The sequence below is a fragment of the Oculina patagonica genome, chromosome 6 (genome assembly GCF_052425735.1).
Source record: "Oculina patagonica isolate OP01 chromosome 6, crgOcupat, whole genome shotgun sequence".
Taxonomy (NCBI): domain Eukaryota; kingdom Metazoa; phylum Cnidaria; class Anthozoa; order Scleractinia; family Oculinidae; genus Oculina; species Oculina patagonica.
The window spans coordinates 28,555,728-28,583,573 of record NC_135763.1 but is presented as its reverse complement, the minus strand read 5'-3'; the positions used below and the strand labels follow the sequence as shown (position 1 = coordinate 28,583,573).

Sequence of the window (27,846 nt, the reverse complement as noted above, 5' to 3'; positions counted from 1 at the left end):
TATACACTTACAGGCTCACAGGCTTATGGGGTTATACACTTACAGGCTCACAGGTTTACGGGGTTATACACTTACAGGCTCACAGGTTTACGGGGTTATACACTTACAGGCTTACAGGTGTACGGGGTTATACACTTACAGGCTCACAGGTTTACGGGGTTATGCACTTACAGGCTCACAGGTTTACGGGGTTATGCACTTACAGTCTTACAGGTTTACGGGGTTATGCACTTACAGGCTCACAGGCTTACGGGGTTATGCACTTACAGGCTCACAGGCTTACGGGGTTATGCACTTACAGGCTCACAGGCTTACGGGGTTATGCACTTACAGGCTCACAGGCTTATTGGGTTATGCACTTACAGGCTCACAGGTTTACGGGGTTATACACTTACAGGCTCACAGGCTTATGGGGTTATGCACTTACAGGCTCACAGGTTTACGGGGTTATGCACTTACAGGCTCACAGGTTTACGGGGTTATGCACTTACAGGCTCACAGGTTTACGGGGTTATGCACTTACAGGCTCACAGGCTTACGGGGTTATGCACTTACAGGCTCACAGGCTTACGGGCTTACGGGCTTACAGGCTCACAGGCTTATGGGGTTATGCACTTACAGGCTCACAGGTTTACGGGGTTATACACTTACAGGCTCACAGGCTTACGGGGTTATGCACTTACAGGCTCACAGGCTCACAGGCTTACAGGCTTATGGGGTTATGCACTTACAGGCTCACAGGTTTACGGGGTTATGCACTTACAGGCTTACAGGTTTACGGGGTTATGCACTTACAGGCTCACAGGCTTACGGGGTTATGCACTTACAGGCTCACAGGCTTACGGGGTTATGCACTTACAGGCTCACAGGCTTACGGGGTTATGCACTTACAGGCTCACAGGTTTACGGGGTTATGCACTTACAGGCTCACAGGTTTACGGGGTTATGCACTTACAGGCTCACAGGCTTACGGGGTTATGCACTTACAGGCTCACAGGCTTACGGGCTTACGGGCTTACAGGCTCACAGGCTTATGGGGTTATGCACTTACAGGCTCACAGGTTTACGGGGTTATACACTTACAGGCTCACAGGCTTACGGGGTTATGCACTTACAGGCTCACAGGCTCACAGGCTTACAGGCTTATGGGGTTATGCACTTACAGGCTCACAGGCTTACGGGGTTATGCACTTACAGGCTTACAGGCTTACAGGCTCACAGGCTTATGGGGTTATACACTTACAGGCTCACAGGTTTACGGGGTTATACACTTACAGGCCTACAGGCTTATGGGGTTATGCACTTACAGGCTTACAGGCTTACGGGCTTACAGGCTTACGGGCTTACGGGCTTACGGGCTTACAGGCTCACAGGCTTATGGGGTTATACACTTACAGGCTCACAGGTTTACGGGGTTATACACTTACAGGCTCACAGTTTTACGGGGTTATGCACTTACAGGCTTACAGGCTTACGGGCTTACGGGCTTACGGGCTTACGGGCTTACGGGCTTACGGGCTTACGGGCTTACGGGCTTACGGGCTTACGGGCTTACGGGCTTACGGGCTTACGGGCATACGGGCTTACGGGCTCATAGGCTTACGGGGTTATACACTTACAGGCTTACAGGCTTACAGGCTTATGGGCTTACGGATTTACGGGCTTAATTTACGGGCTTACAGGTTACAGGTTACAGGCTTACAGGTTTACAGGCTTACAGGCTTACAGAGTTACAGGCTTACAGAGTTACAGGCTTACAGGCTTACAGGCTTACAGGCTTATAGGCCTACAGAGTTACAGGCTTACAGGCTTACAGAGTTACAGGCTTACAGGTTACAGGCTTACAGGCTTACATGCTTACGGGCTTACGGGCTTACGGGTTACAGGTTACAGGCTTACGGGCTTACGGGCTTACGGGCTTACGGACTTACGGGCTTACAGGCTTACAGGCTTTTAGGCTTACAGGCTTACAGCCTTTCAGGCTTACAGGCTTTCAGGCTTACAGGCTTACGGGCTTAAAGGTTACAGGCTTACAGGCTTACAGGGTTAAGTTACAGGCTTACAGGGTTACATGTTTACAGTCTTACATAAAGCCAATGAAATTACATAAATGGCATCTAGCGGATTTTTGAGCGTTTTTAATGGGCGCCGTTTTGAGTTCATTCAAGATGAACTATAGCCATAGCGTGAAGAATTTTTTGACAGTTTTATTAACATTTTTTATTAAGAGCAAAAAAGATTCTAAGGGGTTTTCATCGAAGAAAAAAAACTTGCCAACTTTAGCCAAAATGTATGCTTTCAACTTTTTAAAGGTTGGAGTTCACGATACCCCGATCGATATCATAATTTGTCACCTATGATATTAAAATGCAATCAAGTGGTATACTCATGAAAATAGGAAATTTGTTCATACGCGTTTTGTCAAAATTCTTATAAATTTACCTCGCCTAAAAGCTCGGGCAATTATTAGAATTTTGACAAAACGCGCGTGAAATTATTTCCTAATTTCACTCGTCACCATTTGATTATCCATACTAATTATGTTCTCAGTTTTCATTGGGCAAGGACAAATTACACAATAAACCAACTTTACAAATAACGTTGAATAGCCTTGTATGTGTAACATCATATTTCTTCGAAACTAACTAGAAGACGTGTTCAGGTCGAGAGCCTAAATTTTTCTGTGATAAATGACACTAAATCTCTGTTTTTTTCGTTCGGTCTGAGCGTCAATATACTCTCCAGGTTACAACAGTACTACTATCCAAATGTCCAAAGGTGCTGTGGAATATGAATTATATGGTTTTGTTCCCCCCCTTTTTTTAGGGGGGGGAGGGGGGGTGGGTGAGACGACGGATTTCTGAGCATGTGCATGCAAGTTATTCTGGACTCGCTCTTCTTGCACCTGGGTACAATCCCTATATAGGGCACCGAAGGGAAAGTTCAGGGAAGTGGACTTCATTTAGGACAATCAAAACAACACAGATATAATGCGCTTGAGACCAGATTTTCCACGCACTGGGAATTTCACTGCTGGGACTGGGATTTAGAAAAAAATTAGGCTGGGAAATGGGATTTGGGCAAAATTTGGGCTGGGAAATGGGATTTGGTACCCCCCCCTTCAGGACCGTCTTCTAAAACACGGAATTTTTAAACAATAAAAAAGAAAAGAAACAAAAAAGGGCTTTACACGGTATTTACGCACTTGTTGGATGCAGCCCTGGGTGAGCTTTCTGAAATCATGCTCACTTCTGAATGTAGTGTTTCTGTTTCAGGAAAATGGTTTTTAAAATTAAAATTAAGCTCGAAGAAGAAAATCAAATCACAACATGCATTCTGCAAAGAAATCGCAATATTTAAAATTCCACTGCAATGACAAAACTTTTCGTCGTCTTCCTTTATACTGCCGTGTCCTCTGCCGTACTTTCCTGAGTGTGGGAAAGTGAGCCTTCGACATTTTGTCTAGATTTTGGCACAAAAAGGTCGAGAAAAAAGACCAGATATGAAAACTGCTTTAGCCAATGCTCGAATTAACTCTGAATTGTTCTACTATTTTTGATGCATACATCTACACTGATCAGTGTCAAAAGGTGGACTCCGCGAACCGTGCTTGAACTTGAAGGCCTTCAAGCCAGTCCCGCGAGAAAAAAATTGAGGGGGGCAATGTCTTGGAGGGTTGTGCCGGGTAGCTGAGCGGTAGAGCTAGCAGCCCTAGGGAGCCCAGGGTCAGGGGTTGAATTGCTGGCTTGCTAGTGGGGTGGGCATAGTGGACTTTTTTTGTGTCATTTTCACCAGACTTAGCCAGTCACAGCAAGGTCATGGTATTTTAATGATGATTGTCTTGTGTTTGTCAGCCAGCTGCAGCCCTGTGGCAGCTTGGCTGTCGCCGGGGTTGACTAGGCACTCCACCTAGACCCTGGTCTAACCAGGGGACCTCAGGGGGAGGCTGGCTTTTGGTGAATTTCAAGCCTTTTTGTCAGCCGGCCGGGCACCTTTTGTTGAAACAAGGCAGACATAAACAAATAATTATGTGCATAATTTGAATTCTTAATTCTTCGATTAAAATTAACATATATAAGTAGCGATTTAGTAAAACACTTTACAATAGAAAAATTGCGATAAGACATTCGCTAAAAACATTATAAACTCCGTTTAAAAGTTTTAAAAAAGACGCGACGTTTCGACGTTGACTTAACGTCATTATCAAGCAAAGAGAATATGTCATAAAATGTATAAATACTAAAAATAGACAATGGAGATTAATTAATAAAAGTTGAGAAGTAAAAAATGTTCATTGTCAAACAAAGAGTTTAGCACGTATGGAGTCCGCCTGCGTATTCAAATTTGGTTGCAGTTTCTTTATAAATAGCATCTCGTAAATGAGGCAGTCAAATTTTCCTCGGCATTTTTTCAGGACACGAAATTGGTTTTCCTTTAGGAGGTTCACATCGCCATGAGATTCTTTGAAATGCTTTCCAATCGCGGATGATTTGTGTTCAGCAATGCGTTTGTGTAGTTGTCGGGCTGTGTACCCGACATAATCCGCATCACACAGATTACATGAAAAAGAATAAACAACGCAATGATGATTCACAATCGCTGGCTTGAGTTCCTTAGGTTTAAGGTCTTGTTCCAGTTTTTTGCTGACGAAAACTGGTTGCACGGTGACGTTGATCTTGTGACTTAGATCGCATAAATGCCGTCTGACTGCATTGGCAGATGTCTGATCTTTGAACGGGAGGCTAACACGGATGACACGATGAGTTTCGGATTCTTGCGATGTACCCGCGGAGACATTTCGGACAAAGTTGTTGATGGTGGAGTTAATAACGTGCAGGGGATAATCAAGTCGAGTGAAAATAGACCGCAATCTATCGCATTCCTCATTGAAGGCTTCTGTTGTTGACGAGAGGGCGTGCGCTCGATGTACCATTGTTTTGATCAGGCAGTCTTTATAGCGTTTATCAGTATGACTATGAAAGTGCAGCAAAAGACCAGTGTTAGTGGGCACTTGGTATCCTTCGTAAGAAACAGTACAACGAAATGATGCAATGTCACGTCAGCAAAATCTCCCGCTTGGTTTCAAAGAAACTTGACGTCAACGAGCACATAAACAACATGTCCTCTTATCGCCTTTCTTTCATCGAGAAGCTTGTTATCTGCAGAGGACTCATTCTCTCTGTCTCGAAAAGTCTCACCAACTGAGGTTCAAGCCAGCTTCGAGAAAGCGTACTGGAAAATCGAGCCGTTATTGGAAGATCCTGCCTCGAAGGAGTTGGCCAGTTCGACTTTACGTTCAATCGCTCTGAATTACATCCAGCGAACATGTCCTAATCCACCCAAGGCGCTTACGAAAGCCCTTAATAGCTTGAAGAAGCGTGATGACATCATTATCACCAAACCTGATAAAGGGTCTGGAGTCGTAATAATGGACAAAACTGACTACGTACGGCTTCTAAGTGCAGCCTCAGTTGATGATTCTTCGAAATTCGTACAAGTTGATGACAAGCGTCCCACAACGCGTGGCCGACCACCGAAGCCGCATTTTCATCCGCTTTTTGAAAAGGAGAAAAGTCTGCATTCAGTCTTACATGAAATATTACCCGATGAGATTGCTAAATCACTGTCACCCAAGAGTTCCAGGCTTGCCCATCTTTATCGCCTTCCTAAAACGCACAAAGCCACCCTAAGCGTGAGGCCTATCTTATCAGCAACCGGAACTTATAATTACAATCTCGCAAAATGGCTCGAAGAGAAGTTAAAGCCACTCTCCATGAATAAGCACACGATAACCGATGCTTTCAAATTCTCCGATGAAATTCGCACCGTCCAAATGGGTGAGAATGACATATTGGTCTCGTACGACGTCAGTTCCCTTTTCACCAACGTACCTTTGAGCGAGACTATTAACATCCTGGTTGATAAAGCGTTACTGACGATTGGTTCAACGAAACATATGGCCTCGAACTACAGAGAGATCATCTTACTACTCTTCTTGAAATAGCAACATCTAATCAGCTTTTCCAATTTAATGGCCAGTTATACGAACAAATAGACGGTGTGGCAATGGGCTCCCCACTCGGCCCACTTTCGCAAATGTATTTATGTGTCACCTCGAAGAAAAGCTTACATGCGACGACAAGATGCCAAGTTTCTACAGAAGATACGTTGACGACACTTTGGCTAGAATGCCCAGCACTGAGGCTGCAACTGAATTTCTCACTACTCTCAATGGCCTCCACCCGAACCTTTCGTTCACGATGGAGCTTCCAGTAAATAATAAGATCCCTTTTATTGGAATAATCATGAATGGAACAAGGCTCGAAACGGCGGTTTACAGGAAGCCCACTAACACTGGTCTTTTGCTGTAAGCCTGTAAGCCTGTAAGCCTGTAAGCCTGTAAGCCCGTAACCGTGTAAGCCTGTAACTGTGTAAGCCTGTAAGCCTGTAAGCCTGTAAGCCTGTAAGCCTGTAACTCTGTAAGCCTGTAAGCCTGTAAGCCTGTAAGCCTGTAAGCCTGTAAGCCTGAAAGCCTGTAAGCTTGTAAGCCTGTAACTCTGTAAGCCTGTAAGCCTGTAAGCCTGAAAGCCTGAAAGCCTGTAAGCCTGTAAGCCTATAAGCCTGTAACTCTGTAAGCCTGTAACCCTGTAACCCTGTAACTCTTTAAGCCTGTAAGCCTGTAAGCCTGTAAGCTTGTAAGCCTGTAACTCTGTAACTCTGTAAGCCTGTAACCCTGCAAGCCTGTAACCCTGCAAGCCTGTAACCCTGCAAGCCTGTAACTCTGTAAGCCTGTAAGCCTGTAAGCCTGTAACCTGTAAGCCTGTAACTCTGTAACTCTGTAAGCCTGTAACCCTGTAACCCTGCAAGCCTGTAACCCTGCAAGCCTGTAACCCTGCAAGCCTGTAACTCTGTAAGCCTGTAAGCCTGTAACCCTGCAAGCCTGTAAGCCAGTAAGCCTTTAAGCCTGTAACCCTGCAAGCCTGTAAGCCTGTAACTCTGTAAGCCTGTAAACCTGTAACTCTGTAAGCCTGTAAGCCTGTAAGCCTGTAAGCCTGTAAGCCTGTAAGCCTGTAAGCTTGTAAGCCTGTAAGCCTGTAAGCCTGTAAGCCTGTAAGCCTGTAAGCCTGTAAGCCTGTAAGCCTGTAAGCCTGTAACCCTGTAAGCCTGTAAGCTTGTAAGCCTGTAACCCTGCAAGCTTGCAACCCTGCAAGCCTGTAAGCCTGTAAGCCTGTAAGCCTATAACTCTGTAAGCCTGTAAGCCTGTAAGCCTGTAAGCCTGTAACTCTGTAACCCTGTAAGCCTGTAACTCTGTAACCCTGTAAGTCTGTAACTCTGTAAGCCTGTAAGCCTGTAACTCTGCAAGCCTGTAACTCTGTAACTTTGTAAGCCTGTAAGCCTATAAGCCTGTAACTCTCTAACCCTGTAAGCCTGTAACTCTGCAAGCCTGTAAGCCTGTAACTCTGCAAGCCTGTAAGTCTGTAACTTTGTAAGCCTGTAACTCTGTAAGCCTGTAACCCTGCAAGCCTGTAACCCTACAAGCCTGTAACTCTGCAAGCCTGTAAGTCTGTAACTTTGTAAGCCTGTAACTCTGTAAGCCTGTAATCCTGCAAGCCTGTAACTCTGTAACTTTGTAAGCCTGTAAGCCTGCAAGCCTGTAACTCTGAAAGCCTGTAACTCTGTAACTTTGTAAGCCTGTAAGCCTGTAAGCCTGTAACTCTGTAACTTTGTAAGCCTGTAAGCCTGTAAGCCTGTAACCCTGTAAGCCTTTAAGCCTGGGTGGGGTCAGAGTGATAGGGGAAGTAAGGCAGAAAAGGGGGCGGTTAGAGTGAAACGGGAGGAAAAGGATGGATGTTGTGGGGCTAGAATAAGATTTCAAATGAAGGACTATTTGGGGGGAAAATGGGCAAGAAGAAATTGGTTGCCGTGGCAACAGACGGATCTTTAACCTATCCTCAGGCAAGAAAGCTACCAATTTACTTTTTCCATCACACAATCTTTGCACAGTTGATAACTAAATCGTGTAAGCCTGTAAGCCAGCTTACAGAAGGGCTTACACAAAAATTGAAAACGTAAATCGTGCCTGGTATATATAAGATAGTCAAAAAATAACCTTGTTGCGAAAGAGTTATATCTGAGAAAAAACGGACGAAAGCCAATATTGATTGCAAGAGTTTAAGTCAACATCTTTTAAGATGATTTAAAAATCACGAGCATTTTGTACTCTTAAGCGGCCTTCACACGACAAACTATTGGCCAACTCGAACGACGCAGCAACGGCAAACAAGTTGGCCAATTGTTAGCGACAAAATAGAACTGGTCTCTATTCTCACCAACAGTTTGCCAACTTGTTTGCCAACTGTTTTTGTGTCGTTCACACACACCAACTTGAGTTTGCCAATATAAGTTTGCCAACTTTAGTTTGCCGTGTGAAGGCCGCTTTATTATGCATGGTTACCTCCACATAGGAAATTGGGTAAGAAATTCCGTAAGAACATATACAGAAGAAATTACAGCTAACTAGGGACAAAGCTAAGGTTGGAGAGGGGAGCATCAAAACAGTGTCCGAGGCACCAGAATCAAGATAAAATAATTAAAATATAAGATATAAAAACACACACTGATTGGTCATTTGTTTCATATCACTAATGTAATAGTAATTGATAAAAAGTTGTAATAGTGAGCCATCAAAGTATAAGGACTGGAAAATACTGAAAACAGCCACCTTAATCTATTAATTTATTATTAAGTCGTTGAGTGTATTCCCATTGGGTCTCAAAATAGCTCATCGCCCTTCCTGTTGAGTTAGCAATGTACAAAATTGCTTCAGTTACCACCTGAACAGAAAAATTAAGGTTTAAGGGATTCTTTTATTTCATTTTCTGTGTTACGTCATCAACGCCTTTTGTTCTTACTCAGTTACAATCTTTGTTTTTAATTCAGAGTTTGCTTGATTGTTTCAGATACTGGCTGAATGACCACATCGGCTACAATAATCTTATACGGGAACAGTTTTACCATACTTGTTTACAAATAAAGCGCGAAACGAATGTGAATATCTCACGTTGTTTCTATCCTAGACTGTTTATAACAGGTTGGCTGTAGTCCTGACACTTGTTTTGACCAGGGGGGGGGGGGGGGGGGGGAGAAACTTCCTTTGTTACACGACTCAAAAAGGGGAAATAGCGGTGCCGGGCAACCGAGACTGCACAGTAGCTATCGAATGATTGCTAAGGGCGTAGTGAATAGCTTGACAAATTTCATTGTTTAGTTGGCATGCTTTGGTCTTAACCGTGCACAAAACACAATAGCTATTTGCATTTTGATTGTTTCTTTGAATTTTTCCGGACATCAAAACAACAAACAGTGATAACGGTGTCCATTCTGGCAAAAGTAAGGCTGGCGAATTATACCATAGTTAGTAGAGGGGACTGCTACTAACTCTGATTATACTAATTAACTCCACTGATTCTAAAATTATTTACAATTTTTTGGTCGTTAAATGTCAATTCGCTTGGATCACGTTTCACGCAAAATAAAACGAAACTATTATTAATAGAGTGGCCTGCCGATCAGTACTGGCCATACATTGGTCACGCAATTTACCACACGTAGTCTTGTTTTCAAACGCTTACTGGGTATCTTTTTGCAAGGAAGATAGAATCGCGGTTTACAGTCACATTTAACGGGGAAAAAACAACAGTCATTTTGCAATTCTCATGAAAAAAAAGTCGTTTCACGGTTCATGATTATGCAACCAAATCACGTTCCATGAGAAAAAAATAGCTATTTCAAAATTCACGGGAAAAAAACTAAGGCCTTTCACGGATCACGAAAAAAAACCCTTGACCACCTTCACTGTTGATATCAGGATATTGTTGCCATAATAGTACAAAACTTAAGTATGAGATAAAGGGTGATCAACAGAGGGAATTTCTATGTCAATGTAAAGAGCTTTAATGTTCATACTGACGATTCCCTAGATTCATCGGATTGAGAAGCTCTTCCGTTCTGCGGGGTGAGCGCCTCCAAGTGCAGGGGCTCCAGCTCGTCCCAGGAGCTCTCCATTTCAAAACAGGTTGGCAGACATTTTAACCGGCACGTCTTTTGAGTTCTTGTTTTGTGAACATCTCCCTGCACCAATCGCCAAGGGTCCAGGGGACTTCCGGTGGAAATGCGAGGGTACATTTCTTTGAAAGCTTTGTAGGCTTTGATGTAGTGCCAATCATCACCGTCTGTCCACTTATCACCTTTATAACCTTAAAAAAAGATTATGTAAAGGTTCACTTTGATATGGACGCGAGCCAACCAGGTAATTATAAGCGTTCCGGGATGACGCGGCTAGCCGAGCCAAATTTTGCCTTGAATATATTTGAATTTATCAGTCATTTTGTTCGGCTCCTGACCGTGAACATAATTTGCGAGATGCGCTTCTCTATACTCTGTATACTCTCTATAGTCTGTATACTACAGGTCATGAAATCCCAACTCTTTTTCATACCTACAGCCAGAAAAAGGTACTCCCCTTGGGACGGAGCCTTGCCTTATAGTCCATTGTAGAAAGCACCCCCGGGAATTACTGACAGTCCACCTCTCCGCCATATTGGACCCCTATATTGGTCTCCCGAAGATCGGGCCTCAAAAAGTACTTTTTCATACCTTCAGCCAAAAAGGTTCTCCCCTTGGGGCGGAGCCTTCCCTTATAGTCTACCGTAGAAAGCACCCCCGGGAATCACTGACAGTAGGAACGAAAACAAAATTTAGCTATAACAGTCCACCTCTCCGCCATATTGGTCCCCCGATGATCGGACCTCAAAAAGCATTTTTTACTCCTACCTTCAAATAATTTCTCCACTGTTTTCCTTCCTATCATTTCGGGAACTCCATCATCATATAGCGTGACCATTTCCTCTTCTCTGCCGTACTCAGCCGTTTTTGGATCATTGTCGAGATCAGCGTCTTTACATGAAGCTCCCATGTGCTCTATGAATGCTCTCATTGCGCTTAGGGCCTCTCGCCTTTCATAAGCGTACAGATCTATAAACAGAGGTGTTAGATGGTTCTTAGATATTTCTGTCGATATAAACCCAGATGCAGTAACTGAACAAAACTTTCTTCAGGCGATCTGGCCTGTTGGAGACACAAGCCCTAATACATAGAAGGTTTTCTCTGAGGTACATCCCTCCCCCCTCCCACCCCCCCCCCCCCCTCACCCGCCATAAGAGTCTTAACCTATCGCGTTCTAATATAATAACAGCGGCCGACTGCCCACTTAACTTAACCATAGATCGATAGCAAAGAAAAATTGCAATTAAATTGAACATTATCATAGGGAACACATCGCACGAAATAAAATAAATCATTGAAATTGCAGGCCAGGTTACCGCCTAGAGGGTAGAGGCGAGGGGTGAATATCCAACAAAGTTTTATACGTGAAATTTCCTACCCTTTAATACCTGTAACTTGACAAAAGGTACTAAATACGGAACGTTCCTGTATTCTCCACTATAGGGAGTACATCCCTCTGGGGTATCCGTGTTAGAACAGAATAAATCTATAGTTGTACCTTGATTTACTTTTAAACCCGAATTAGTGTAAATCGAATTTCGAATTGAACAATCGGGCCCCTAAGAGGATTATGTCTTTCTTCTAAACAACATATTGGCCCCCGTAATATATTTGACGTGCAATAAAGATCTCAAACAAAAGCCGGTTGAAAAAGCCGAATTCCTCAATCTATAGTAACATGTTGATTTTGACAATAGCTTATTCATAATTACAAAAAAAACGTTACTCTGGATTTAAAACATGTTTAGAAGTGTTCGTAAAATGTTCGTAAAAAGTCCCAACGTTTCGGCTTAAACTTCAGCCTTCATCAGGGGAAAGTGATAAGGGGATGTTTTCAGCCTTTAGGGACAGAACATAATTAGCTTTCGATTTGAATATTATAAGAACGTGCTTCTTACACATTCCCTTATCACTTTCCCCCGATGAAGGCTGAAGTTTTAGCCGAAACGTTGGGACATTTTACGGAAATTTTACGAACACTTCTAAACATTTTTTAAAACCAGAGTAACGTTTTTTATTTTTAAATATGAAACAACCACCTGGTTACAGGACCATTTTTAAAATAGCTTATTTTTCATATCTCTTAAGATTATCCACTTACTGTCCATAAGAAGGTTGTCTTTAAGATAACAATACTTCCACACAATCACTGCAGTTCCCAGAGAGACTAGCGCGACTAGGATACTCCATGCGCAGATATGAGACTGACTTTTACACTCCTCGACTTTCTTCTTCCTTTCAGCAACATCGTGTGCGCTTGTTACATTGCCTGTTTGATCAAAAGGCCCGAGCTTGGCGCACAGATAATAATCTTCTTCCAAGAATGCCGCTATCAACCACACTGCCGGCCCGACGCAGGCTTTTAGCAGACTCGGCAAAACCCGAGCGACACAATCTCCGCGCCTTCGGTATCGCTTTACATACATTCTTGACGACAACTTCCAGATTTCTCCGATAACAAGCAAATTGGTGCAGAATAGGATGATAACCGGGGCGAATAAGAAGGCAAAGCCATACTGCTGATAGCTGTTTTCAGGGCAGTTGAAGACTTGTGCATTGAGGAGCCGCTCGAGGCCGTATGTCGCGGCGGCAACCACAACATTTCGAAGAGTTACGGAGTTGTTTTGTATCAGACTGAAAGCTTTGTTTAGCTTCGAAGTTTTCTTCCCAAAGTTAACTCCCTCATTCCATAAGTCCGCGATTTCCAGTGACGATGTTTTTCTATCCTCGCGATCTTTAATTGGCGGTTTGCCATTTATCAACGATCGTTTTTGGCTTTTCGGATCATGACTTCCTTCTTTTTCAGATTCTCGGCTAGTTTCAGCCTCCACGCCGCTTAATTTCGTAACTAATACAGCGTCCGGTTTCTTTTCCTCTTCAAAAGTGTTTTCGGCAGCCATAGATTAAAATCCGCAATTTTAAGTTCCCTCTTAAGGACAAAACAGTCGAAAATTCTTGATCAACTGATATTGCGTCAGCGAATTCGAAGATATATCCGCTTCGTTTCTGAGTCTTAGTGTTTGTAAAAAAATATTCCTTTCAGTTTCTAATCATTGTAATAATCCGTTAAAAAGGGTTTTAAAATATTACAGCTGTCCATTATAAAAGTGTTTTCGTTCCTTCTTTAATTCGAAACTCCAGTCTATTTCCGGCAGATAGTTCTTTCAGTTTCAAGTACGAACTTAATTTTATTGTTTTAACAACATCGATTTGTAAGGTGCAATTGATTAGGGAAATTAACAACAAATCACGATTTTTAATAAATTTACATGAAAAAAAAATCGGTCGTTTCGGCCGGAATTGAGAACAGTCAGTATTCCCAGCAAAATACGTTCTTCGCAGGCGGGGAAAAGGGGAATACTCTACTTGTGAGAACTTCCTGTTTTTCTGCCGAATGACTCGAAAGTTTTGTTCATTTGTTGTTTAAGGAAAGAACCGTTTAATTATTGAGGGGTGGGGGTTGGGCGATTATGAAAAATAAAAACATTCTTGCATAATAAAAGTAGGAGAAATGGTCCACAAATAATCACGGGAAAAAGTTAAAGCCAGCCCCACCTACTATGATGGATGATGTCAAACAAATCTCGCGTAATTCTTTGTTGGTAAAAATTTCTTGCAAATGCCAATGCCGAGAATAAATTTTAACGCAGAAGAAATTACCCACCCCCCTGCCCCCTCAAAAAAATGAAATGGTCTGTCCCTATAAAGTGCCAGGCTTTTTGATAACACACTTAGATTAATGCTGAATCGACTAAAATGGATAATTATGTCGAAATGGTGCAACTCACTTTCGTGACGTTTTAACAGACATAAATTAATTTCGTTTCACAGTTCGGAGAATTATCGCATTCATTCCACAGCAAAAAGGTAAGCTCCCAATATCGATTTGTAATCAACTCTCATTTCCTTGTAGCGACCTTTTATAATATTGTCTATTAGAATATTGTTTACTATCTGAGTATTGATCTATATGGGTTAAATTTAAGTACCTTTTTAACCTGTTATTTGCGACATTTAAATTATTATATATTTTAACTTTTTGCTTGTAAATATTAATTGTAAATATCGATGATAATTTTTAACGTTTTAGAGAAGTTTAAAAAATACATTTTTATTTCTATTTATATAAATTGTTTATTTTTACACACGTACACATTCTAACGAGAACTGTATGTACTCCTAAGTGTCACGTGTATAAATAAAATTTGATTTGATTTGATTTATTACCACTTCATTCTCGTCCCTAGGGCCACCTGTCCAGCTAAGCCGGAAAAGCCTGGGGCACAAGGAACAAGTGGCTCTGTGCGGACACATGATTTGATTGGGGATTAGTGGAAAACACGGGGCCGGGGTCCCGGGGTGTGGAAAACGCGGGGTCCCGGGGTCTGTGGAAAACACGGGGTGTGGAAAACACGGGGTGTGGAAAACGCGGGGTGTGGAAAACGCGGGGTCTGGAAAACACGGGGTCCCGGGGTCTGTAGAAAACGCAGGGTCCCAGGGTCTGAAAATAAAACGAAGGTAAAAAAAAATTCTGGCTAAAAAGACAAGTTTAATAATTTATCACCACCAAACTTAGGATCTTCGTAAAACGTCTTTCCTTGCGTTGAAAAGCCTATATACATGTCGTAAAAATGCAATTCAAGTTTGTGAATCATATACTTGTCCTTTTGATCTTTTGGGAATATCCGTTTTTTCCATTTTATAAAATTAACAATTTATCAGGTCTCCGAAAATAAATATTAAGACAAACTACGCGCCAACTTCGCCCATATCTGACACAGGCGCTGACTTCATTCAACTAGTTTCATTCATGAATCGTCGTGTGGTCCTGTGGTTTCAGCACTAAAAAGAAAGAAAGCTGCTGACCGTGATAACACGGCCAAAAAAAAGTTAAGTGTGGACGGAATTGCGTAGTTTCAGTGGAAAGAAATAAGCGAGAAAGAAGAAATCGGGAGGGACTCATTTGGATCCACCCTTGAAGTTAACTCATCTACCGTACTCTACCGATTATGGTTGTTATATCTTATATCCGTTTTCTGTGCATTGATAAATGACCGGTAGCATGTCATAGTTATTCCACGCATATGCCAATGTTTACTTTTAGCTGTAGCTTGGAGCTACATGAATATAGCAAATCAATGTTGAGTCTTAGCTGGAGAGCGACAGACTTTATACACGATCGGGTGGTAGTTAATAAAAGAATTACATTTTGACTTAATTCGGCGGACAATGTTTGCAACCTGTACGCAGACGCCGCTAAGGTGAAATTAATTAGAGGCAGGCAGCTATACTGCGGTCCTCCTATTCGGCAGAACACCAGGTTTGCTTGTGAAATTAGAAAGCTAAATTTATCTGATCTACATTTTTGTACTGGTCTTTTGATAACAAAAACTATTTTGAAAATTTGAAATATATAGCGTTCACTATAAGAGCACAATAAGGTCCACGGTTTAACCCTTTTCTGGCACGATAAATTACTTATGACTAGAAAACTGTCTGCCTGTATTTCCCGTTTCATTATTGGCTTGTACTGTGTTCTTCTTGGAGTAGTTTTATTTTCGGATTCCTGATAAATTGTTAATTTTATAAAATGGAAAAAACGGATATTCCCAAAAGATCACAAGGACAAGTATATGATTCACAAACTTGAATTGCATTTTTACGACATGTATATAGGCTTTTCAACGCAAGGAAAGACGTTTTACGAAGATCCTAAGTTTGGTGGTGATAAATTATTAAACTTGTCTCTTTAGCCAGAATTTTTTTATTTTACCTTCGTTTTATTTTCAGACCCCGGGACCCCGCGTTTTCCACACCCCGTGTTTTCCACACCCCGCGTTTTCCACACCCCGCGTTTTCCACACCCCGTGTTTTCCACACCCCGGGACCCCGACCCCGTGTTTTCCACTAATCCCTTGGAATGGTCATTTTGATATCCAAAGACCCGTGGCTGAATCATGTTCTTTGTTTATAGGGACGTCGCTGATTAGTTGAACAAAACGAAAGGACTCTGACGTCATTAACTTCCTGTTTTTCAGATCAACAATAGTAGTATCTCGACGCCTGGGTGAGTGCGATATCTCGATTTTTACAACCACAAAAGATATATTACGGCGTTTCAGGTCCCAACAGTTTAAATCCTTCACGAATCTACTCATCCAGTTTGCGACGAGAAAAGAAGGTGGGAAGTTTGGTTGCTGCTCGATCGCGTTACTTTCCTTCATCGTCAGAAGGTAATTTGCTCAACTGTAGTCTGATTTAGATACGGTTGAAAAGAAATGGCTTTATCGCTTTATATTTTCTTAACTGAGCCATCGTGTTGAACGGCTCTGGTGGTTTGAGGTTAGACTAGTTGCCGTAACGTGCGCTTAAAGACTTGGCAATGTGACATCTCCAAATGGTGCAACCATGCTAAACATGCTACACTCGCTTTTGTCCGATTTATGTCATGGGTACCTTTATACAATCCCAAAACAGTAAATCTCATAACGACCAACTGAGGGAAAGCATTTGATTTCAGTGTGATCTGTTATACCAAAAATATAATCTCTACAAAAACTAAACCGGCTTTTAGTCAAAATGAATGATTCTCATATTTAAGCACTGTTTTCCTGAGGAAATGACCATGCACGATATGAGGTTCGAATTAAAAATAGCGAACTCAGAATAGATTTCGAACCTGATTTGAAAATTGTTTTGTCTTGTGTTGTGTCCTCTTGAATTTGATTTCTCGTCCAGATCTGTTATTGCTTGTCAGCCAGTGATTGAACAAAGTCGTTTTGTGAGCCAGCCGTTGTTTTGTTTCGTTTAAAAGTGACGAGGAAGGGGTCGATTACATGGCAAATTTAGCACGGTGAGGGCCACGGAATTTCTTTGCAACACAATGGAATCCCGAGATTTCTCGAACCACCGAAGGAAACGAAAATTGGTTCGAGAATTGATCGAGGAGTTCGTGAAATCATCGGTGTTAATTGCAGTGTTCGTAAGGGAAGAGAAACAAATTTTGGTTCGAGTTATCGGAAAGTTCGAGAAATGCCACTGTCTATTAGATGACGAATTTCTAACGGACTGATATCCGCTAAATTTGATAATTTAAACCTGGTTGAAGTTTTCCTGAAACTTCAACCGGGACTAAAACTGATCTTGTCTATGAAACAATCGCCATTTATTTCACTTTCATTTTCGATCTCATAGGGATTTCTCCCGAGGTTAACGTTGTTAACCTTTAGTAAGTATCACGTTTTCATGGAGTTGGCCATGTTGACAGTTGCGTGAACAAGCCCTTTTTTATGCTGGGTTAAAATCAACTTTAGTTTTGATTTAATTCTAGCATCTTTCAATAAACATGTCACGTCAGATATTAGTTAAATTTTTCTGATGTGAGAAATAACTTTCAAATTGAAAGAAACCTGAAATTACTAGTCTTCTAAGGTGGAAAGTAACAATAGACCAAAAAAGGTAAAAATGAGTGTTCGATGAAAATTGCGCCCTTTCTCAAAAAAAAAAAAAAAAACAATGACGCGTGCATGTAACGCCATATTGTTTTTTCGACCTACTGACGACTAAACACTAGACAGGACTAGAAAAAGAACTATTATATTGCAGCTGTCTTCAGTGACCCTTTTCCATGTTTTCGCTCTATTACAATCGAGTGTCCTGAAGGGAGAGGGTCTAAAATCCCATTCCCCAGTCTATTGTTTTAAGTGAAAGTGTGCCCAATTCGGTTCAACTCCTAAAGCGTTCGAATCCACTTTGGAAATCAACGGAGGTCTTTGGTTCAACTTCCGGATTCTTCGGAAATGCTCCAGCTAACTTCGGAAATCCTCGAGTCAACTTCGGAAAGAAAAGTGATGGGTACTTCCAGGGAGTACAATTTGGGATTAGTTGTACTGCTCTCGTCCAATCTGCAGAATCCAGTATTTTGTTAAGTGTTCTATAAAACTAAATTTTCCTTCCTAGGAAACTGTTATTTCTTCCTAGTTAAAGTTAGTATAAAATATTGCCTTATTTATCACGACATTAGCAAAGTACCTTAAATTCAAAAGCTTTTGCAGTATACTGTCTACATTTATGGCCACTTGGTATTCAGTATACGCGGGCTATTTTTTTTTGTTAGATTATAAAGAAACACAAGTACATTTGATAGTCATGGCCGCTTACAGTCCATTCGAAGTTGACACTGAAAGTGACATCGCTCTTTCTTCTACTAAAACGTTGGAATTTGACAACGACACGTTGAGGGGTAAGGAAAACGATTACTTTAAAATGTAGAGAGAGCTTCTTTACCTTCGCCAGATTTTAGACAGGCAGGCAGGCGCGCAGGTCATGATGATTAATAACTGTCCTTTCTTCATTCGTTTTAGCGATAGCCGAGGTTTACATGATTGAAGGCAATAAAGAGTACAGAGAAAAAGAGTTTAACAACGCCATTCATTTCTTCACGGAAGGAATAAAAGTGAACTGTAAAGACGAAGTATTAAATGCCAAACTGTACAGCAACAGGGCGACAGCACATTTTGTTGTGGGTGAGAATATTATTTTCGACTTTGCATGTAAAATAGGTCAGTTCTCCATTTCATCGCATTATTCAGTGGTTAAAAGTGGATATTGCTGATTAAATCAAATATTTTTGCGCGTAATTGACTTTTATCTGTTCCTCGAAGATCACATTTTACCGGATTGCCTGTTATTAAACACGAGTGACACTGTTTAACGAGGCACTTGCCTCGCCGCTCTAGATACCCGTATACACCAAAAATTAATAAAAAGAAAAGATTGACGTTTTAGAAAAAAAATACCTTGCAAAAACGCTATTTAAAGCGTTCTTGCATCTAGATTTCAAAATTTGCGGCTTGCACCATCGGCGATCGCCGATTTTGCCTCGTCTTAGTCCAGTCCCTGAACTCCCTCTTCCGCTCGCGCCGTTTATGGGGGTTGAACCCACGCGCGTGAAGAGAGAGTCCGGGGAGCTGTGTCGAGTCCAGGATAACTTGCATGCGCATGCTCAGAACGAACCAATCAGAGGCAAGGACTGTGGCGTCGCTTACTTGGGACGCGCGCGCAAGGGTTAAAAATGCTCGCTCAAATGACTAATTCAACTGCGCGACTAAGCGCGCGAATTCAAGCCAATTCAATAAACAGCTTCAAAATAATAGGAATAGTTGACGGATAGCGATTCTTTTTTTGGCCGTTAGCTTTTAGTAGACACTGACTGGCAAGCTAGGCTTTTTTAAAGTTATTCCGGTGATCCTGCTTTAGTACACGGTCGCGTAGTTGAACTCGTCATCTGTGCGCGGGCGTTTTCAAAAGTGCTGCCAAATATGGCTTTTCCTCCGATTTAGGGGGATAAACTGGCGCATGCATATGCAAGTTATCCTGGACTCTCTCTTCACGCGCCTGGGTTCAACCCCCATAAAGGGCGCGCGGAAGAGAGAGTTCAGGGACTGGAGTAGCCTCGTCTATGCCAAAAGTCTGGTTACGGCTCTGTGAGCACCGAGAAAAGAGCTCAAAATACGACGCGAAGTTTTTTGAAAGAAATTTTAGTTGTATAGAAATATGACGAATCACTGTCTCTCGTGTTTGAGGTACCTTCTAAGGAACGGACCATTAGAAATAATTTCAGGGGAGTGTAAAAAAATTCGGTGCAGGAATTTTTTAAGGCCTACTTATCTACTTGTCTGCAGGATTTCTTTCTTCCGTTACACGAATGTTTTATTTTTTAACCACAAACGCTTGCAGGAATTTATTTTTCGACATTTTCCTTTGCAGGAATTTTTTGAGAAAAGTCAACCCTCCCATCCTCCGGTTATTTCTAATGGTCTGTCCCTAAATCGGAGAAATAATATCTTACAAGTTCAATGAATTTAAAAAGAACACATCAAAAACAGGTGGAATTAGATTTTCTTCGGCTTGTAATGTACAATCCCTTCTCAGGTTTTTGCAATACGTACAGGAAGAGGCCTCTTGCACAGATATTATGTGGTGTATTAACTACTCCTTTTCAAGGCAGATATCTGAAGGTCATTTTGTTGGTTTTGACAGGCTATTACACCGATACATTGAACGATGCAAAAGCTGCCATTAAGCTGCGACCGACGTTTATTAAGGCCATAGTGAAAGGTATGTATTTTATTATCGTTAAATTCAAGTCTGCCAAAAGTGTCTGCTAGCCTTAAACTTTAGAAAAACTTTGTAATTCCTCAGAAAATCTTCGGGGAGTTTCAGTATCCTAGGCAATAATCGAAAGGCTTCGAAATACTCTTTAAATGACATTTGATTTAATGTATGAATTGCAGTGTATTACAAGTTAGTTATTTTCAAACCTCCAGAAATATACGTTTTCAAAAGTGTTCGCTAACTTTAAACTTTGGAAAAAACTTAAGAATTCCTCAGATAAACTACGGGAGTTTTAGTATCTTGATAATCGAAAGGCTTCGAAAAGTCTTTAAAATTGCCTTTGATTTGTGAATTGCAGTGTATTACAATTTTTAATTTTTGATCATTTTTTGTCATCTTAAGGAGCCAGTGCCTGCATGGAACTAAACATGTTTGACGAAGCTCTCACCTTGTGTTTTAAAGGTCTATCTGTATCCTTTGTTCAATGCGTCTACTATTTGCCCATGGGTGGACGCTTACGAATACCTTCAACTTGAACGTGCGCGCAGATGTGATGCGACATAGCGCAAGCGATCAATTATTATTACTGAATATTAACGCACAAAAACGAAAATGTACCTACTACACGAGTTTTTCTACCTTTCTTCCATTTTCTATTAAGAATACATTCCATCATAATACTGAAAGCACCCCCCCCCCCCCCCGGAACTGAAAGATTGTTAACTGTACGCCAGGTCTGATACTTATTCATTAGGGTTTCTTCAGGGATTGCGTGAGTACTGCACATGTTTGGCAAAAGCCGCATTTTCCAACTGTTCTGACAGTTTATCTTGGCGAAGAGTTCAATACAGTTTCATCGCCGCTTTTGAATTCGAAGGCACATAACTGACATAATCTGCAATAGTCCGAAATCGACTAGACTGCAAAACAGTCGTATCTTTTGCGAACGCGCTAGGTTCGACGCTGGTCTTCGAACGAGAGCGAGAGGTCTGGAGCCAATGTCAAAACTGTGAGTGAGACTGGGGAGAGATGCTAAAAGATACGATAAGAGTGCTTTTTTCAACGACTTTAAAGAAAAAAGGACCGTTTTGCAGTCTAGAAGTCGACGCGTCTTTTCCCTTTCTTCATTGTTGTGAGGCGGGTTTCTTTGGTGTTGTCTGATCCATTTGAAAACAGACTTATAGGGACTTAGACTTATACGGGAAACTTTCTACCTTTTCTACGCAAAATTGAACCAAAATTTCGAACACTCAAATTCGAACGTGGACAACGTGGAAATGAACAATGCTATCAAATTTAAAATATGGGTGGAGGTGCAAAGGAATTTTTGTCAACTCGGCGACATTAATTGGCCCCCTGGTCGGAACGAATTCGTTGTATGGAAAGCCGACAGTCGTTTTTTCTCGCCTCGCACGCCCGTTTCACCAATACTATCAAGAAACTCTCCTGAACAAAACGGCATATTTATAATGTTCGGCTTTCGACAGTATTAACCAAGCTGTGACTGGCCAATTTTGCTTCCTTCGCTAAGTTAGCTGTAGCCTGCGAAGAGGCACCCGAGTGGGGTTACGCGAGCGAAGCGAGCGGAACGCCAGCGGAGCCTGAGGGAGAGTACTTTCGCTCGCTTCGCACGCGTAACTCCCAATCGGGAGCCTGTTCGCAGGCTAAGTTAGCTGGGGAAATTAGAATACTTTGTTTTTTAGCCGCCTGGCTTTCTCTTGGCTAGAATCCTGGGTGTGATTTTATTAAACATAAGAAGTTTGTGCATTAAAAGCTATGATAAGCTTGGCAAAGTAAAGCACAGTAGCTCTATCAGAAATGAGAGGAATAATTAAGATTTTTTTTTATTAGGGAACCCACGTCACAAAAGTGGTTTTCAATGAACATTTTTTAATCATAAGGACGTTTAAGAATTTTAAGTAAAAATTATATTGTAATGTATGCCATGTACATATTTGTACTATTTTTAACTTAATTTTTATCATTTATTTTTATTATTCCTTTCCTTTTTTAATGGCCCACAGTGTAAACTACTGGGTCACCAGTAGTAATTGTGTTACTCAATAAAGTTCTTCATATAGTTCTTTATTATACCTTATTGTTACTTATTTTCGCGAGAGCTTAATTTCGCGATTTGGCCAAAAAAATAATTTAAACGGAACCAAATTTCGCAAAAATTGTCAAAATACTGGTATGCATTAACAAACAATAAGTTTCAAAATTGGCAAAAATTTTAATTTTCCACAGCAATAGTTTCCAATGACACTGAACAAACCATATAACAAAACGAAACTTAACCCTGAATATGCTGAAATTATTCCTAAAAACGCGTTTTTTAACCGTTAATCGATTTTCTTGGCTCTACGGTCCAAAAGTTCTCTAAATTTGCTAAAAATGCACTTTCTAAAAATGCAGGAAGATTTTGATGAAATTTCCATGTAAAAATATACAATATTTTACTTTGACGCATGCGTCTTTTTTGCTGAACCGTTCCGATTTTTTTCCTTGCTCCTTTCCTTTTCGTTTATCTCTACTTTCTTATTCTCTCTATCTTTTACTCTGTGCTCCCCTTCTACTGGCCTGAAAAGTTTTACAGTACAGGTATTTTGGCCTGTTTTAGCACCAATTTTACACTAAAAACTGATCGTGTTTTTTTCGATTAGCTCTGTGGGAATGCAGTCAATATTGAAGATGGAAAGTCCTGTGCAAAGATCTATCCAAACTCTATAAGATGCAGATCACAAAAATCCGTTGACGTGTAAATTGGTGACGTCATAAGTGGCAGAATGGCCATTCCTCCAAATCCCGGAATAATCCGTTTGACGTGTTCCTTTGTTACAAAGTAGAGCAAGTTTGACGACTGTACCAAGATAATTATGTAGTAAACGGACGGAAAAGTTGATAAATTAGATTGGTCTAATTTCAAGAGGTGAATATAAGAATGCGACATTCTGATTGGTCAAGAAGCTCTGGTTTATGACGTTATATTCACCTCCAAGCGAGGTGAATATAACATTTCAGGGCTTAATTACTAAGCCACGCCAACTTTGCCATCCAGGCAAGTAAACATGGCGGCATTTGATGAATGAAATTTTCGTTCATTCGAAAGAATGTATTCAAAACAGTTGGAATTTTAAAAATTGGCTACCAAGGCTTTTGAACCGAATATATTTTCAAGAGATGGTTCTCAAAGCATTAGAATTGGTGCTAAGGACGATGGTTTTGGAGATCGCACGGGCCACAAGAAACTTATTGGCAGATCAATTGACCAAAAATGACTCAGTTCTCTTCAGATCAGAGCTACTCAACTTATTTCAAGAGGATTTACACAATTGCTCAGAAGTCGCCAACGATTAAACAAAGGTACTACATATCTGTCTTTTTCGAAGTGTTTGTTTTGTTTCGTTTTATTGCTTAAACTTAAGTGCAATTTCTGATTTACAATCGATGAATTAAACTTGTTTACAAGTATTCAAGCGAGCACTTGTGTTTGTTGATTCCGTGTTTTAGTTCTTTATTTTATAGTTCTTGATATTCACCTCTGAAAATTAGTCTAAAACAATTATTCGCCTCAGGCTCAGTGAATCACGGCGAATATTCCCCTCGACTTCGTCTCGGGCAATATTCGCCGTGATTCACTTCGCCTGAGGCGAATAATTGTTAATCAATCACAACGAATTACATAGAGGGGTATTAAAGTTCGCGTCGTTATTTTTCGCGATAACCTTTCTTCGCGGGTCTTTAATTTCGCGTTTTTTTGAAAATCGCAAAAATCGGCGAAATTTAAGTCCCGCGAAAATAAGTAACAATAAGGTGTTTTATATTTAAAGTGTTTCTGGCTAGCCACATTGTCAATTTGTTATGTCATGTTTGATATGTGAAAGTCACGTTTTTAATTTGTTAAGTAATGCTGTTTTACAGGATCTGCTAAGCGTTGACAGCTTTTTGTTGCAAACACTTGCAATCAAACCGCAAGTGTTTCGGGAAGTGATGACGCGTTCGTATTAACTTTGAGTGACGTCTTCATCACCCACAGCAAAAATTATCCCCCTGGAAGTTTACGAGAACTGACTTGTCGATCCACAGAGTGAAATTAAGCCCAACTACATTACTCCTAGTGTCACTATTCGTTAAAATGACAACCTCGTACCCTGGGCTTTTCACTTGGTCATTTGGGAGGCCCAAATAACGAAGGGAAAAGCCCTGGGAACGAGGTTGTAAATATGACTAAAACGTGAAAGCTAACCAGCTTGAATAAACAGCTTGACTACAAGAGAACTCTTGGTACCTCCTTTTGTGTGAGTGGTCTAGCTCTAAATCATCCTTGGTAAATCGATGTTCAGTTGGTAAATCTTAACTATGCTAAGATTGACGAAAACAACAAAAAGCTGTTGGAATTGGAGAGCAGAGTTCTGGATGAACTTTACAAGAATAAAGAAACTCAAATGAGAGGCAAAGTAAGTGTTAACTCTCGGAAAGAATCTTCTCAAAGACAGATAACAGTCAGTAAATCTTAACTCCCGACCAACCCAGAAGATAGCCAGAGTAATAAGGAAAATCTTTCGAATATTTTTACGCAATCACTTGTCTCTATTTATCGTGAAGGTTTCGAAAGCAACGAGCGCTAGAAAGTAGCGATAAAATTTCATGGTTGTTAAAGGGACTGTGTCACCATTTAGTGTTCTTTGGGCTTGTCACACAACGCTTCTTCCCAAGCCAAGTGCTGCGTGATGACCAAAATTACGGCTGCTAAGGAGACAATAGCGAAGCGCGCGAGATCTAAAAATAGAATGCAAATGAATATAACCGCCACGAGGCTGAAAAAAACATCATCGTGAGAGAGATAAAAATAATCTAGGCGAAGTTTTCGTTTTATAAAAGTGTTTAAGGAATACCTAGCCTGCTGCTTTAGAAAGTGTTTTAGGAAAATCGTCCGCTATTTCGGTTTGTTTGTCTGAGTCATGACGTCACTCGCGCGCTTCGCTATTACCGTAATGATTCGATTTAGCGCCCTCCTTCCAATTAGTGCCCCTTCCGAATAAGCGCTCCCCTTCGAATGTGTTTTTGTCAATAAGCGCCCCTAATTCAATAAGCGCCCACATTCTAATAAGCGCCCCCACTATTATAAGCGCCCATATTCTAATAAGCGCTCCTATTGTGGATAACTGCCCCTAATGAAGTCATTAACGTCGAAAAGATAAACTCATAAACATTCACTGTACCCTACATGTATATATTTACTGCTAAAATGTACTATTCGTTTAAAAGTAACTGAACTTTTAACAATTTGTTACTGTTACAGCTTCTGTTACTGTTAGTTATTTTAATATTTATTAAATTTTTGTTTTGAACATTTGGTTGTTTTTCAAAAAATTAAATAAGCGCTCTGTCCCGAATTACCGCCCTGTCTCGAATAAGCGCCCTCCCTTGAGGTTACAAAAGTAAATAAGCGCCCTGGGCGCTAAATCGAATCATTACGGTACTCTGGGAAATTAACGGTAGTTCCTTTCCTCATCTAATACTCTTTTTGCTTCTTTCTAATCCTAACGCACAATTTTCAAGTTACAGTGAAACCATTTTTGAATGTTTGTTATACTAAATCTGCAGATAATAAATGCAAAAGTAATAATGATAGTAATCAAAAATAAAACTAAACAACACATATCATAATCACCGCATTATCAAGACGACTTAAGTAGCAGTTTGTGTAACTCTGATCAACAGGTGTTTGATCCTTCCAAACGTCTATATATGCCCTTAGAAAGAGCAGTAGACCGAAAAGACGTCGCGTCGACAGCTGCAGAAAGTAAAGGCCCTGAAATGATCAAACATCTTCTCAATCTTGCAACTGGAGACATAGCTTGCAGATGCACTGTTTATGGCGCTTTGTATTTTGAACTTTCCAAACATGATAAATCAATTGAGTGGTTTGAAAAAGAACTCGCGATACGTAAAGAAACTGGACACAGAGAGGCAGAATGTGCAAGTTACAAAAACCTTGGTCAAATCTATTATCAAAACTCCCAAGTTGAAAAGGCAATCGGGTGTTATGAGAAAGGGCTCGAGATTGCTGAAGAAATGGGAAACAGAGAAAAACAGAAGGAATCATTAAGCCGCCTTGGTCAAATCTATTATCAAAACTCACAAATTCAAAAGGCAATCGGGTGTTATAAGAAAGGGCTCGAGATTGCTGAAGAAATGGGGAACAGAACAGAACAGAAAGAGTCGTTAAGTCGCCTTGGGTTCGTTCTTATAAAGGATCTTCACCAATGTGAGAGTGGAATCGAGTGTTGCAACCAAGCCCTTGACATAATGAAAGAAACTGGAGACAAACACGGTGAAAGAAATTTATACAACCTTCTGGCAGAGGCATATCATGCTCTCGGCCTGAACAAGAATACAATCAAGGCATTAGAAAAAGCACTTGAAATAGATAGTACGATTGGGGACGAAGAAAAAATAAATTACTATCATAACCTTGCCGGGGAATACAGAGCTATAGGAAATTGCAAAAAATCGGCGGAATATTATGAAAAAGCTGCCAATGTTAGTGAAGCAAGTGGACAATGTCAAAATGAAGTAAGTTGCTACCATAATCTCGGTGACGTCTATCAAAAAACGGGCCAGTATGAGAGATCAGTAGAATATTACGAGAAAGCACTTTTAATTTCTGAAGAAAGAGGATACACTAAAGATATTGTAATATCATGCAATAAACTTGGTTTAGTGTACAATAAACTCGATCTACATGGAAAGTCGATGGAATATCGTGAGAAAGCACTTCGACTTCTGAAAGGAGCTGGGGATAGGCAAGGGGAAATGGAATGTCTTTCAGACCTCGGTATGACGCATCACAAACTTGGCCAGTCCGAGAAAGCGATTGAGTATCTAGAAAAAAGCCTTGAAATTAGTACAGCAGCTGGAGACAGAGAAGGAATGTCAAAAGTCAACAGTAATCTAGGACGTGTTTATTGTACTCTCGGTGAATATGAGAAATCTGTGGAGTTTCTGAAAAAAGCACTTGATTCTACCAATAATATAATAGAACGTGTGTTTATTTACCGTTGTTTGAGTGTAGTAGCCGGTTATGAAAGAAAGTCTGATGAGATAATCAACTACCTAGAAAGAGCAGTTGAAACTTGTAAAGAATATGATTTCGAAAGTCATCACTTCATTTCTTCATATCTGTTAGATACGTTTTTTGATTCTAATAACGAGCCTGGTGCTAATATTGAAAAAGCAAAGTCTTTTCTCCTTGGAAACATTAAAAACTATGAACACGTACGTGAAGATCTCGAGGACGAATACAAGATTTTGGTGGATGATCGGAATGGTTTCACATTACGAGAATTTTAGCTATATCTTAGCACTTCGCAAAGAAGTCGATACCGCCTTCTTATGTATCGCTGAACGAGGAAGAGCTCGCGCACTTGAGGATTTAATGTGCAAGAAATATGCCATCCGAAAACATAACGATAGTCACGAATTAAAGCTAGACGAATTGAACTGCCTTTTTACCTCCATGCAAGGACGCAATTTTCTTTTCGTGGCTATCCTTATGAAAACATTGTTCTCGTTTGTGACTAAATCTGGGACAACAATTGTTATCCCAGATTCTAAAGAAAAGTGCATCTCTTCTACAGACATCAGCCAAGAATTGCTGCA

At 40.8% G+C, this 27,846-nt stretch overlaps 2 protein-coding genes and 1 pseudogene across 3 annotated transcripts; 2 read left to right on the top strand and 1 right to left on the bottom strand.

The window, feature by feature from the left end:
* Nucleotides 1-4,759: 4,759 nt before the first annotated feature.
* The window catches only part of LOC144657986 (uncharacterized), a 522,126-nt pseudogene continuing 499,039 nt past the window's right edge, over nucleotides 4,760-27,846 (top strand).
* LOC144656898 (uncharacterized) lies at nucleotides 8,780-13,614 on the bottom strand. Its single transcript, XM_078517145.1, has 3 exons — nucleotides 12,167-13,614; nucleotides 10,834-11,034; nucleotides 8,780-10,256 (listed from the first exon to the last, which is right to left on the bottom strand). Exons 1-3 carry the CDS (start codon nucleotides 12,963-12,965, stop codon nucleotides 9,961-9,963), a joined length of 1,296 nt encoding a protein of 431 aa, XP_078373271.1. The 5' UTR covers nucleotides 12,966-13,614; the 3' UTR covers nucleotides 8,780-9,960.
* Nucleotides 16,100-27,679, top strand: LOC144655981 (uncharacterized). 2 transcript variants are annotated; one of them, XM_078516182.1, is made up of 7 exons: nucleotides 16,100-16,298; nucleotides 18,191-18,307; nucleotides 18,429-18,590; nucleotides 20,107-20,184; nucleotides 20,584-20,651; nucleotides 24,549-24,638; nucleotides 25,906-27,679. In XM_078516182.1, the coding sequence occupies exons 2-7, from the start codon at nucleotides 18,214-18,216 to the stop codon at nucleotides 27,535-27,537; spliced, it is 2,124 nt and encodes a 707-aa protein (XP_078372308.1). In that variant the 5' UTR covers nucleotides 16,100-16,298; nucleotides 18,191-18,213; the 3' UTR covers nucleotides 27,538-27,679. The 2 variants fall into 2 exon arrangements, with proteins under 2 accessions (XP_078372308.1, XP_078372307.1); XM_078516181.1 differs by having other exon boundaries at nucleotides 18,182-18,307.